The sequence below is a fragment of the Salvelinus alpinus genome, chromosome 11 (genome assembly GCF_045679555.1).
Source record: "Salvelinus alpinus chromosome 11, SLU_Salpinus.1, whole genome shotgun sequence".
NCBI lineage: Eukaryota > Metazoa > Chordata > Actinopteri > Salmoniformes > Salmonidae > Salvelinus > Salvelinus alpinus.
Window position 1 is genome coordinate 36,176,970 of NC_092096.1, and position 15,081 is coordinate 36,192,050.

The 15,081-nt window shown below is 43.5% G+C and overlaps 1 protein-coding gene across 1 annotated transcript; it reads right to left on the reverse strand.

Moving 5' to 3' along the window:
* Window positions 1-937: 937 nt before the first annotated feature.
* On the reverse strand, window positions 938-14,718 carry LOC139534083 (patatin-like phospholipase domain-containing protein 2). The gene is made up of 10 exons (XM_071332811.1): window positions 14,618-14,718; window positions 13,869-14,082; window positions 12,251-12,483; window positions 11,927-11,992; window positions 6,773-6,982; window positions 5,344-5,404; window positions 4,952-5,140; window positions 4,617-4,749; window positions 4,058-4,177; window positions 938-3,934 (listed from the first exon to the last, which is right to left on the reverse strand). The coding sequence occupies exons 1-10, from the start codon at window positions 14,654-14,656 to the stop codon at window positions 3,703-3,705; spliced, it is 1,497 nt and encodes a 498-aa protein (XP_071188912.1). The 5' UTR covers window positions 14,657-14,718; the 3' UTR covers window positions 938-3,702.
* Window positions 14,719-15,081: the final 363 nt, after the last annotated feature.

A 15,081-nucleotide genomic window follows, 5' to 3' on the forward strand; every position in this document is an offset into this window, starting at 1 on the left:
ATGACAAAATGTCCAGCAGAACCGCAATAGAGGCAAAGGCGGTTGGTGATTCTCCGTTCCCTCTCCTTAGTCGAGATGCGAATACCTCCCAGCTGCATGGGCTCAGTCTCTGAGCCGGTGGGAGGAGATGGTTGAGATGCGGAGAGGGGAAACACCGTTAACGCGAGCTCTCTTCCACGAGCTCGGTGACGAAGATCTACCCGTCGTTCTATGCGGATGGCGAGTGCAATCAAAGAGTCCACGCTGGAAGGAACCTCCCGGGAGAGAATCTCATCCTTAACCTCAGCGTGAAGTCCCTCCAGAAAACGAGCGAGCAACGCCGGCTCGTTCCAGTCACTGGAGGCAGCAAGAGTGCGAAACTCTATAGAGTAATCCGTTATGGATCGATCACCTTGACATAGGGAAGCCAGGGCCCTGGAAGCCTCCTTCCCAAAAACTGAACGATCAAAAACCCGTATCATCTCCTCTTTAAAGTTCTGATAATCGTTAGAACACTCAGCCCTTGCCTCCCAGATAGCTGTGCCCCACTCCCGAGCCCGACCAGTAAGGAGTGATATGACGTAAGCGATCCGAGCTCTCTCTCTTGAGTACGTGTTGGGCTGGAGAGAGAACACAATATCACACTGGGTGAGAAAGGAGCGACACTCAGTGGGCTGCCCAGAGTAACATGGTGGGTTATTAACCCTAGGTTCCGGAGACTCGGAAGACCAGGAAGTAGCTGGTGGCACGAGATGAAGACTCTGAAACTGTCCAGAGAGATCGGAGACCTGAGCGGCCAGGGTCTCAACGGCATGACGAGCAGCAAACAATTCCTGCTCGTGTCTGCCGAGCATTGCTCCCTGGAACTCGACGGCAGTGTTGAGAGAATCCATAGTCGCTGGGTCCATCTTGGTCGGATTCTTCTGTTATGCTGATGAATGAGGACCCAAAAGCGACGTAATAGTAACAGAGTCTTTATTCCAGTATTAAACAAATAATGATTCTCCTGGATATTATCAATGGTCAATCCAAAACAGGAACTGAAATCCTCTCGTCAATAGAGAGGAACGACTGGAGACGCGACCACAGACTGCAGGTCGCTTCAGGAAGGCACTGGCCATAGCTGACATAGACACCTGCTCACACGCAGCATCTGAAGAAGGCAAAGAACACGACAGGGCGGAACAAGGACACAGGAACAGCAAACATCAAACAAGAATCCGACCAGGCAGAAGCGGAAAACAGAGGGAGAAATAGGGACTCTAATCAGAGGGCAAAATAGGGGACAGGTGTGAAAGAGTAAATGAGGTCGTTAGGAGAATGAGAAACAGCTGGGAGCAGGAACGGAACGATAGAGAGAGAGAGCGGGAGAGGGAGAGAGGGAGGAGGAGAGAGAGAGAGAGAAAGAGGGAAAGAACCTAATAAGACCAGCAGAGGGAAGCACAGGGACAAGACATGAAGATCAAAGACAAAACATGACAGTCACATCATAAAAACCATTGTTGTGCTTTGTTATTAAAACAAGGACCAACTGAGCAGTAACAACAGTAAAGGAACAAGTAGTCTGAGGTTTTCAGTATTACACATATAGTACCAGTCAAAAGTTTGGACACACCTACTTATTCAGGGTTTTTTCTTTATTTTTACTCTTTTCTACATTGTAGAATAATAGTGAAGACATCAAAACTATGAAATAACACATGGAATCATGTAGTAAGCAAAAAAAAGTGTTAAACAAATCTAAATATTTTAGATTCTTCAAAGTAGCCAACCTTTGCCTTGACAGCTTTGCAAACTCTTGGCATTCTCTCAACCAGCTTCATGAGGTAGTCACCTGGAATGCTTTTCCAACAGTCTTGAAGGAGTTCCCACATATGCTGAGCACTTGGCTGCTTTTCCTTCAATCTGCGGTCCATCTCATCCCAAACTATCTCAATTGAGTTGAGGTCGTGTGATTGTGGAGGCCAGGTCATCTGATGCAGCACTCCATCCCTATCCTTCCTGGTCAAATAGCCCTTACACAGCCTGGAGGTGTGTTTTGGGTCATTGTCCTGTTGAAAAACAAATGATAGTCCCACTAAGCGCAAACCAGATGGGATGGCATATCACTGCTGAATGCTGTGGTAGCAATGCTGGTTAAGTGTGCCTTGAATTCTAAATAAAACACTGACAGTGTCACCAGCAAAGCACCATCACACCTCCTCCTCCATGCTTCATGGTGGGAACCACATATGCAGAGATTATCTGTTCACCTACTCTGCGTCTCACAAAGACACAGCGGTTGGAACCAAAAATCTCAAATTTGGACTCATCCGATCAAAGGACAGGTTTCCACCAGTCTAATGTCCATTGCTCGTGTTTCTTGGCCCAAGCAAGTTTCTTCTTATTGGTGTCCTTTAGTAGTGGTTTCTTTCCCGCAATTCGACCATGAAGGCCTGACTCATGCAGTCTCCTCTGAACAGTTGATGTTGAGATGTGTCTGTCACTTGAATTATAAATAGTATAGTTTAATGTAAACCTCAACTAGTATACAACTTTTATGATGTATGGACAAACTACAGCAACATATTTTGTGTTTTATTTATAAAAATCAGTTTTTCTAAAGATTTTTTTTTTTTAAATGACCCGAGAATTTAATCCGAATGGATTTTCGTAAAGAGAATTTGCTCTAAAAATTTACAAAATTCTGGCAAAAATGTCAAATGTATTTAAAATAAGACACTTCCCCAAAAACTAGACATCTTAGACCTCAGAATGATTTTTGCAGATGCATCATGGTTTTGTAACTCAATTTTCTTGACAGAACAGCTCATCAAAATAGTTCATAGTTAGTTCAAGGGCCCTGTCTAATAGTAGTCAGGAAAACACACAGCTCATAGTCAAGGAAGTCAACGTCAACTCAAGTCAACAGTCCGTTAGGAATGAGGAATGAATTCTACATTTAACTGAACATAGGTAGGTAGGTACTGTAGCAAAGGAGGCTGCTGAGGGAAGGACAGCTCATAATAATGGAACGGCACCAAATACATGGAAACCATGTGTTTGATGTATTTCATACCATTCCACTAATTCCGCTCCAGCCATTACCACGAGCCCGTCCCCCCAATTAAGGTGCCACCAACCTCCTGTGTGCTGTCGGTAGGTAGGTAGCAAAGGAGGCTGGTGGGAGGAGCTATATGACGACAGGCTCATTATATTGGCTGGAATGGAAGTAATGGAACGAAATCAACCATGGTTTCCATATGTTTGATGTGTTTGATATCGTTCCATACATTCTATTACAGCCATTACAATGAGCCGGTCATCCTATAGCTCCTCCCACCAGCCTCCTCTGGTAGGTAGGAAGGTAGGTAGAGTTGTAGTGACAACAAGTTATCTGGAAAAACTAGACATAGTTAGTTATAAAATGTGTAAATCCAAAAAAAGAATGAACTTGCAGAGGTCTTTGGTGGTGAGCTGGTAAATTGTTTCCCAATGTGTACAATAGAATAAAATATGATTGGTGGAGTGATCAAAAGACATGATTGAGTCATTAGTGTGTCGATAGAAACAGTTCTGGATCTTAAAGCTATTCGATCACATTACCATCTTTTGTCCATCCCAAACCACCCTTCACAGTTCCTTTAGCCTATAGACAGGCCCTGTGGGAGGGATCTTGAGCTGGACTGTCCTATCATCTTTTAAAACAAAGTCACAGTGTCCTCTCATTGGTGGATGGGACTGTCAGTCAGTCTCGTCCTGCGAGCCAACAAAGAAGCAGATCTGTTGTGGGGAGGGGCTGGGCATGTGGGGGCTGGTGGGGCGGCGGGAAGAGGGGACGGTGGGGATGTTCCAGTATTGGCTTTGGAGGTCAAGAGCAGAGCGAGCGAACCCGGCGAGGTGACCGTTTCTCTCCCTGTGTCTGTCACTATCTAGGGGTGGGGGCAGGCTCAGGCAATTCCTCAGGGAACCATCACTGCAAAAATAAAAACACACAGGGCCATTAGACTTTATTCATACTGTATGACAGACCCAAATCTACAAGTAGACTCCATCCATCCATAATATAACCCAGTAGTAGTAACTCCATGTCTCTCACCTGGTTATGTCTGCTGGTGCTCCTCTCCAGGTCTGTCTGTACACGCTCCCAGCCACATCCCCAGCCACCCCAGCTAGCCAACGCATGTCTGCAGGCACCTCTGGGATCCACTCCACAAACCTGGAGTACAGGAGAGGGACAACAGAGAGTCAATGTACTGTGATGTACCAGTTCTCAAGCATTCCTGTGGTGGATTGACTTGTCCACTAGGTGGCGTGTGCAGCACATTCAAATTGATTGTGTTTAGTAGGAAACCTGTTTTGTATTCCTAGTTTGTTTGCGTTCACAGTGTTATTTTTGGTAATGTGGTGGGCTAAATACTGCTTTAAAGACTACTCTGTTGTCAGTGGTTGCTGTCAGGGCTAGTTTGAAGGTATTGGCTGCTGTATGTTAAAGGCTAGTTATGCTAAGGGCTAGTTCAGGGTTTAGTAGCTGATTTGTTTGCATTAGTGTTGTCATCCTTGGTTGCTGTTTGAGCTACTGTGACCATATTGAGTTCATTGAGGGCTTGTTAGTTTGTGGTAGGTAGCACTAGTAGTGGTATACGATGTAGTCTTACCTCTTGCCCACTGAGTAGGCTGACACCACAGGTAGTGTGCAGGGCAGGAGCATGTAGGAGGCCACTCTGACCGGTAGCATATCGGACACCTTAGCATACAGACCAGGCTTCTGTTGGCACGCCTCACAGAACACTACAGTCATAGAGACACAATATGTCACACTTTGCTGATACAGGCACAGCCTCAGAAGACTTTCAGAGACACACAACAACCACACATCACTGACAACAGCGCAGCGACAACACAACATTAATGTCAGTGTTATAACTAGATAACAACAGTTTCTAACAGCTTTGAGCGAAAAGATCCGAGTCTAGGTTAACCTCCTATCTACCTTTTTTGATTTGGGTAGGCAGGTTGTCAACAATCTGCTCGTCCAGCCACCAGTGCCGCTTCCTCAGGAGGCGGAGCCGCCGGAGCATCCAGTCCGTAGTGGTTTCCATGGCGATGGGCTTGCAGCAGCAGGTGTGTATGGCTTCTGATGGGTTGGGGCCGGCAGTCGGACACTCCAGCTTCAGCAGATCTGACATCATGAACAATACATTCATCATCTTTGCAACACAACATATAAAAACATTACCCCATAAATAAATGCAGGTTTACTCCATACTTCATGTTGAACCCTGTACACCAGTGATGCTCACTGCATGTACTGTGTATATCACAGTAGCTTATGATCTTAGCACAGCCCACTATTACTGTCAAAGGCAACACAGTAATACTCACGGTTCTCCTCAAGAAAGCGAAGGGCGTCCTTGTAGCCACTCTGACATATCTCTGCCATGACCTGTCAAAGAAAACACAGATCATACCTATTGAGGTAAGGGATCATATGCAAGAGATAGATTGAATAAATATAAGACATACTCATAATCAAATCACAGGATCATTGGGACTCAGATATACCCACCCACACACGATACAGAGCATGATCTCACATTATGTAATTAGTTATAACTATCACTACCACTGACTGATTAGCAATCATGTTATCGCTGACAGTTAACAACCGTATTACACAAGTACAGCTGTATATAACCACATAAAACAGAGGGGAATGACTTATATCAGCCAGAACCCTCCTGTGCAACAGGCTCCTGTATTTGTGAATGGACAACAATCCAGGAAGTGTTTGACTAGGGGTTAAAGGTCAATGTGGCAGAGTTCTCTCTGTTCTCTGGCTACTCCTTATTCTGTGTTCCTACAACAAGAAAGCAACAGGGAGAGCGGTATCTGGACAGCTAACGTCACAGTGGCACGACCTACAGTATGTGTGAATTTAGTCAGGGTAGGTTAAACACTACTACACGTGAGGGAAAAGGTAGGGTGGAGTGTTCTATGTGTGTGTCTGTGCATGTCATGTGTAAACACTCTGTCAAAGGTGGCAGAGTCAAGAGAAACACACACTTGCTTTTCTAAGTAGGGCCTCTGCACATGGCTCTGTCAGTGGGATTTGGCATAATCCCCAAATTCCAGAAAACACAACATTCCAGACACACATGGAGGGAAAAGACAGTGTCAGATCTTGGATTGCAGCAACAATAATAACACAGCGAAAACTGAACCAAGAGGCACAGATTAACCTCAAAGAGGGCAAAGTTCACCTTACGCTAAAAGTTGACTCCCATGTTATTATCCAGATAGTGAAGAGGAATGTGCAATACAGGAAATGCAATTCAACAAGGACAAAAGCCAATAATGTCCTGCCAGTATTGATCACTGTGGAGTTAGGGAGGGACAGGGGAGGGCAAAGTTCAGATAGGAAGTATGGGGGGTAAGGGTAGGAGGCAGAGTCCACAGAGGAGACAGGGTAGGGGGTGAAATGGGGAAGTTGGGGTTCCCTATACATAGGGAATAGGATAGTGGGAAGTCAGGGGTCCAGTCTCCCATACCAAACTACTACGCTCTCCTACAAAAATGTATAGAATGTTTCAAGGGTACCTAAATATGGATTTCATAACACATAACCCATACATAACCCATACATAAGGCATTTATTTACAAGTAGTCATAAACAACCCATCTGATGAATGGGACTAAAGGGCATCCTGATCCTCCATCCTACCTTCGGGGACAGGGCCTACATAAAGGACTTCAAACGTCTTCCCGGGGCTATGCATAACGCATTGGTAAGCAGTCATAGCGGTCGTCCTACCTTGGGTTCTGGGGGAAACAGGGCTGTGCTGAGGCGGTACATATTGCCCAGGTTAATCTGGATGGAGGTGTTGGTGAAACGAAGCTCGTGGAAGTTGAAGGAGGTGTCGCGGGGACAGATGTCGCTTTCGCCTGAGAACGGAGAGATGCTGATGGTGTTCTTCAGCTCTGACTGAGGAAGGTTGTCACTGATCCCCCCATCCACATAACGCTGGAGAGAGAAGAGGGGGGAGAGAGGGAGGAGGGAGAGAGGAAGTGAGAATACTTGGGTGTTTTTGGACCTATGCACATCTATAAACAACCCGTATCTGTTTGACTATTTACAGGACCACAGCCTCTCCACAGAACAACACCCCAGGCATACTGTAGTCCTGACGTCTCAGGGCTGACAGCGATGACTGTTCTAAATCTCTATTTATATATTTAAAATGTTTGCTGTTGACTTCCTCCGCTTATCTTCTGCTAAAAAATATGTCACTTATAACCCAACTCGGTTATCACTGAAATCTAATATGATACGATACGACATATTCAAGGAAACATTCCCCTCTTGAGGGCATATTAGACATGTCAGTACAAGATTTCCCCTTAGCCAGCTCCTCCACAATGCCAACTCCTGACCAAACAATCTGACATCACTATTTGGAGAATTAATACATCTTATGTAATTACCCAATGCAGCTCCATTTCAAGTTCAGATGCTACCCTCTAACATTTCAAAATGAATTCATAGTTTTCCAGTGTAAAAGGCTTAGAACATCTGAGGGGGAAAAGGATATCAGTGCCAGTTCCTAAGCCAGAATAAGACTCAATTTGGCAGAAAGGTTGGCAAAGAGAGTTCAGGGCTGAGGGCAAAGAATGTACTATATTTCCTTTATCAGAGTGTAAAAACCAACTGTTACGAGAATGTAGTCCAGTGATGAAATCTAGTTTAAATGAAACCGCATCACCTTCACAAGAAACTTTTAATGAAATAGTATGTACAGTATTCTGAAAAGTACATGCTCAGTCAACTGGCAGAAAGTTCAACTTCATGCACTCAGATATGCTTTTCAAAATTCATTCATGACTGAAAGACAATGTCCCATTCATGACTGTTCATGACATATTTGTCACAATAGGCCTAGTATAGGGCATACATCTATATAGAGAGATAGGACATACATCTATATAGAGAGATGGGACATACATCTATATAGAGAGATGGGGCATACATCTATATAGAGAGATGGGGCATACATCTATATAGAGAGATGGGGCATACATCTATATAGAGAGATGGGGCATACATCTATATAGAGAGATGGGGCATACATCTATATAGAGAGATGGGACATACATCTATATAGAGAGATGGGACATACAGTACATCTATATAGAGAGATGGGACATACATCTATATAGAGAGATGGGACATACATCTATATAGAGAGATGGGGCATACATCTATATAGAGAGATGGGGCATACATCTATATAGAGAGATGGGGCATACATCTATATAGAGAGATGGGGCATACATCTATATAGAGAGATGGGGCATACATCTATATAGAGAGATGGGACATACATCTATATAGAGAGATGGGACATACAGTACATCTATATAGAGAGATGGGACATACATCTATATAGAGAGATGGGACATACATCTATATAGAGAGACGGGACATACATCTATATAGAGAGATGGGGCATACATCTATATAGAGAGACGGGACATACATCTATATAGAGAGATGGGACATACATCTATATAGAGAGACGGGACATACATCTATATAGAGAGATGGGGCATACATCTATATAGAGAGATGGGGCATACATCTATATAGAGAGATGGGGCATATATCTATATAGAGAGATGGGGCATACATCTATATAGAGAGACGGGACATATATCTATATAGAGAGATGGGGCATACATCTATATAGAGAGACGGGACATACATCTATATAGAGAGATGGGGCATACATCTATATAGAGAGATGGGGCATACATCTATATAGAGAGATGGGGCATATATCTATATAGAGAGATGGGGCATACATCTATATAGAGAGATGGGGCATACATCTATATAGAGAGATGGGACATATATCTATATAGAGAGATGGGGCATACATCTATATAGAGAGATGGGGCATACATCTATATAGAGAGATGGGGCATATATCTATATAGAGAGATGGGGCATACATCTATATAGAGAGATGGGGCATACATCTATATAGAGAGATGGGGCATATATCTATATAGAGAGATGGGGCATACATCTATATAGAGAGATGGGGCATATATCTATATAGAGAGAGATGGGACATACATCTATATAGAGAGACGGGACATATATCTATATAGAGAGATGGGACATACATCTATATAGAGAGATGGGGCATACATCTATATAGAGAGATGGGGCATACATCTATATAGAGAGATGGGGCATACATCTATATAGAGAGATGGGGCATACATCTATATAGAGAGATGGGGCATACATCTATATAGAGAGATGGGGCATACATCTATATAGAGAGATGGGGCATATATCTATATAGAGAGATGGGACATACATCTATATAGAGAGATGGGGCATACATCTATATAGAGAGATGGGGCATACATCTATATAGAGAGATGGGGCATACATCTATATAGAGAGATGGGGCATATATCTATATAGAGAGAGATGGGACATACATCTATGTAGAGAGATGGGGCATACATCTATATAGAGAGATGGAGCATACATCTATATAGAGAGATGGGGCATACATCTATATAGAGAGATGGGGCAAATATCTATATAGAGAGATGGGGCATATATCTATATAGAGAGATGGGACATACATCTATATAGAGAAATGGGACATACATCTATGTAGAGAGATGGGGCATACGACAGGTATGAGTGTTAACATCTTACGGCTGAGATCCCGTTAACGGGATCGACTTGACAACAGCCAGTGAAAGTGCAGGGCGCCAAATTCAAACAACAACATTCAAACAACATAATTAAAATTCCTCAAACATACAAGTATTTCACACCATTTTAAAGATAAACTTGTTGTTAATCCCACCACAGTGTCCGATTTCAAAAAGGCTTTACGACGAAAGCATACAAAACGATTATGTAAGGTCAGTACCTAGTCACAGAAAAACACAGCCATTTTTCCAGCCAAAGAGAGGAGTCACAAAAAGTAGAAATAGAGATAAAATGAATCACTAACCTTTGATGATCTTCATCAGATGACACTCATAGGACTTCATGTTACACAATACATGTATGTTTTGTTCGGTAAAGTTCATATTTATATCCAAAAACCTTAGTTTATATTGGCGCGTTATGTTCAGTAATGTTTTGCCTCCAAAACATCCGGTGATTTTGCAGAGAGCCACATCAATTTACAGAAATACTCATAATAAACATTGATAAAAGATAGAAGTATTATACATGGAACTTTAGATAAACTTCTCCTTAATGCAACCGCTGTGTCAGATTTAAAAAAAAACTTACGGAAAAAGCACACCATGCAATAATCTGAGTACAGCGCTCAGAGACCAAAACAAGCCATACAGGTACCCGCCATGTTGTGGAGTCAACAGAAGTCAGAAATAGCGTTATAAATATTCACTTACCTTTGATGATCTTCATCAGAATGCACTCCCAGGAATCCCTGTTCCACAATAAATGTTTGTTTTGTTCGATAAAGTCCATAATTTATGTCCAAATACCTCCTTTTTGTTGGCGCGTTTAGTTCAAAAATCCAAATTCATGACGTGCAGGCCAGACGAAAAGTCAAAAAATTCCATTACAGTTCGTAGAAACATGTCAAACGATGTATAGAATCAATCTTTAGGATGTTTTTAACATAAATCTTCAATAATGTTTCAACCGGAGAATTCCTTTGTCTTTATAAACGAAAAGGAACGCAGCTACTTCTCACTGGGGAACGCCTGAGTGAGCTCGTGGCACTCCGCCAGACCCCTGACTCAATCAGCTCTCATTCCCTCATCCTTCACAGTAGAAGCATTAAACAAGGTTCTAAAGACTGCTGACATCTAGTGGAAGCCTGGTGGCTTCTAGTGGAAGCCTATGACCTCATTTACACTGTATATTGGATAGGCAAACCTACAAACCTCAGATTTCCCACTTCCTGGTTGGATTTTTTCTCAGGTTCTTGCCTGCCATATGAGTTCTGTTATACTCACAGACATCATTCAAACAGTTTTAGAAACTTCAGAGTGTTTTCTATCCAAATCTACTACTAATATGCATATCTTAGCATCTGGGACTGAGTAGCAGGCAGTTTACTCTGGGCACCTTATTCATCCAAGCTACTCAATACTGCCCCCAGCCATAAGAAGTTTTAATGTGTTAAGTCACAATGTAAACTTGGCTCTGAGCCCGTTCTTCCCCCGAGACAGAATGGTACACAATGTACAGCAGACAACCAAAGAGAGAGATAGAGAGACTGGACGGGGGTGGAGGATTTAAACAGGATATCTAAATAGCTTTCTGTGAATCTGACTCACCCGACTATAGGACACACTAACTATAGCCTATATTTATTGTACAATCTAGTGTGTTCTGCCTATGTTCTATGGATGTATACTTTGGCACTGAGCCAGGGACATGCCCAGATAGCAGCTATATGCCCTCAAGAATAACAAGAGCAGATAGCAGTGAAATATGCTAGAGAAAAAGCTGCATAAATAGGTCAGTGCTATATGGTAGTTGATGTTTTGGAGGACTGTGTTCCTATGTCCTAGTGACTCAGTTTAGAATGGAGCCACCCTGGACACTGGTCCCAATCTGCTGAGGCCAGAAGCCAGTCTGGAAGTATATAATACACCACTGGCCTGCCAAGGAAAATGGTTCTCGGGCTGATTAGCTACTAGGGTAAGGTAGATTGACAAATAAAAAAGTACCAGAGTGTATGCACAGACAGACATACACACGAACAGAAACATTATGCAACACTTGAACCTATAGCCTCCTTATGACTATGACCTGAGCAATAAAGGCATCTTAAAAACGAGACCATAATAAACTCAGTCCAACATTTGCTGATTTTTCTTAGAAAATAAGGAAACCGTGTTCAAGGAAACGTAAGAAAGCAGTTGAGGCATTAGGGCCTTGGGCACTTACCACTCCTTGGAAGGATGGGGGGATCAGGCCACAGTATATGGGGATGAAACAGCTACACACCAGTGCCTGTAGACACATCAGAGAGAGAGATGTTACACAGAGAGATGTTACACAGTCCAACCCAGTTTACACTTCATACAACTAATATGGGATAAATGTGGGATATGGAAAAACTCCCATCAGGCCCATATTCACAATGTGTTTCATTGTAGGAGTACTGATCTAGGATCAGTCTCCACCCTCTTATCCATTATGATTTAAGTGGCAAAACTGATCCTAGATCTGTACTCCTACTCGGATATGTTTTGTGAGGAAGACACTGACCTGGATGAGCTCCTCCTTGGACTTGAACTCGGACACAATGACGTTTTGTCCATCAGACACGCGAGTGAGTGACACACACAGCCTCCCGGAGGCGAGTGTGTGAGCGTTGGCGGGCAGGTCGCGCTCCAGGCCCGACCTGATGACCTTGACCAGGTTGAAGGAGGGGTGGAGGGGACCCAGGTTACGCTTCCGGGCCTCCTTGGCCGTCTCGATCACATCCTCACAGCACTTAGCTAGAGGAGGGGAGGGACGGAGAGACAGTCTGTTAGTTGTGTTAGGGCCTTCCATTGGGAGGAATTGGATAATTGTTTTATTCAAAGGAAGATTGATTCTCAACGGAACTAAACAGTGATCCGTAGCTCACAACAACAAATATCCACTGGTTTCCCTTATTTAGTGCCCTGCAACTGTACTGAGCTAGGTATGTGTGTTCATCTTATCTACACTTGGATGGAATGGATCTAAAGTGTTTTATGCTCACAGACAGAGTTCTAGTAAAGAACATCAGGTGATTAGAAAAATACCGAGGTTATCTTATCAGTGGAACATGTGGGAGTCACTGAGTGACAGTGAAAAACGTAACCCTATAAAAACTGAGGTCATGGCAATTTTCACAACAATCCAGTACTTTCCTTCGACTCTTAATGACCCCTTTATTGACTGTTCACTCAGTAAGTCTCCCTCTATTACTCTCTCTCTCTCTGTCTCGCTCTCTCTCTCTCTCTGTCTCGCTCTCTCTCTCTCTCTCTCTCTCTCTCTCTGTCTCTCTCTTTCTCTCTCTCTCTCTCTCTCTCTCTCTCTCTCTCTCTCTCTCTCTCTCTCTCTCTCTCTCTCTCTCTCTCTCTCTCATTTAGACAGGACACAATTGGAACACTTACTAAGTTCCCCAGTCCTTTCTCTCTTCACTATAAGGTTATCATGTATAAAAGAAAGTGAAAGAGGCATGGTATCACACAGAGACTCAGCTAAGAGCTTTCTATGTCACGTTCTATGTCACACAGTGGCATATTTGCCCTTAATCGTAATTGGGTTTTCCCTTAGTCAGCGAGATCAATCAGTACCATTGGGAGGCCTCTGATCCAGAAGGCCAAAAGTCCTATAACTGACTCAGATGGCATATATCAATGGTAGGCTACCATATTTATACACAGGCAGGCATTTGTCTCTGACCATGTAATTATGCATAATTTGTAGTTTATTACATGAAAATAAAATGTGCCATTTAGCAGATGCTTTTATCAAAAGAGACTTAGAGTCATGTGTGAATACATTTTATGTCTGTGTTGACCCGGGAATTGAACCCACTACCCTGGCATTACAAGCGCCATGCTCTACAGTGTAGAGTCTACACTGAGCTACAAAGGAGCCCCAGTATAACCACCTATCTATTACATAAGAGCAAAGTTTTAAGCATTGTTTAAATATTTTTACCCCATGTATCAAGGCCACAAGTGATTGTTATTTAAAGGTAATTTAGTTGCTAATCTAAAGTTGCCTAAACACATGAAAGAGAGGCCTAGGCTACTAGCCCTTTTGCGTGAAAGTCCCCATCCAGGCATTCCACTGATGACAGGGTGTGGTGAACTCAAGGGGCCAGTGTAGGGAATTGGATGCCTACCTATGGATGCCTGGCTGGCGAGCACCGAGGCGGTTAGGGCACCGGCGGAAGCCCCGTAAATCTTGGCGGCTCCTTTGATAAGGTAAGGCGCTTGTTCCAACAGGCAGCTGGCCACTCCGATGTGATAGATCCCCAGGAACCCGCAGCCGGCAAACGACAGATTCCATTCCTTCGTTAGGTCGAACATCCCGAGTGGACAGTCCTTGGCGAGGATCTAGAAGTTTGGGTAATGCGCTTATAATAATCACTCCAAAATGTTTACCCTTGGAGTCATTGACAAGTTCCATTCATTACTGAATGTCAACAACAGTTTCCCGAAAGAGGACGGCTCAAACTAGTACACACTACTCAGTCTACTCCTCTTGTGTAACGTACAAAGAGACAGTTATCTATTGAGAATCGCCGGAGCGCTGACTTGCCATAATCTTCCCCATACTAGAACAGCGCAGGTCTGGCCAATCCGCATAAAGAGGCTGAGCCTTATTTTAGGTGGAGGCACGCCCCCACATTCTGCATCGGTAGCACATGAGAGCGATGCATTCTATTCATGTCTATTCTATTCTAATATATTCTATTCAGATCTATATTTGTTTCACCTGCCTGCTATTACTGTGACAAGTCGAACGTCATTATTAACAGATTTGAGCCTATAGGCTAACACCCGGAGCATTCCATAGGCTCATGATACCATTCACGTATATTGAAAAACCTAATCTGTTGATTTGATCTTCCAAGAACAACAGGCCTACCTGCATCATCTTGAATGCTTCATGTATGCTTGAAGGCATTCCTCTTCCGGCTACAGAGACTAGTGAGGACGCGCATACCCCGCCACAGCGAACTGGTGCTGATGCTGATGCTGAGGAGGGGACGCGCGCATCACATGAGCGCATCCAATTACATCAATTTGCAACGATGTGATTGGCTGAAGCCTGGAGGTCAAGGCGTTCTTCGCACGTGCACTATCACGTCCAAGCCATACATCCCGACTCAAGAGGAGACATATTATCGCTCTCAAAACACATCTAATTATAACCTTTGAATTGATTTCAAATACATTTTCGTTTGGTGCCCGTTTTGAGGATGGCCGAGAGCGAGGCAGACATGCAAAGCACCCCGATAGAGTTTGTGACCAAATAGGCCTACTTCGTGTTTGTTGGAGTGTGGTTCCCACCCTTCTGCAGAGGAAAGATGGAGCAGATCACCAACTTCT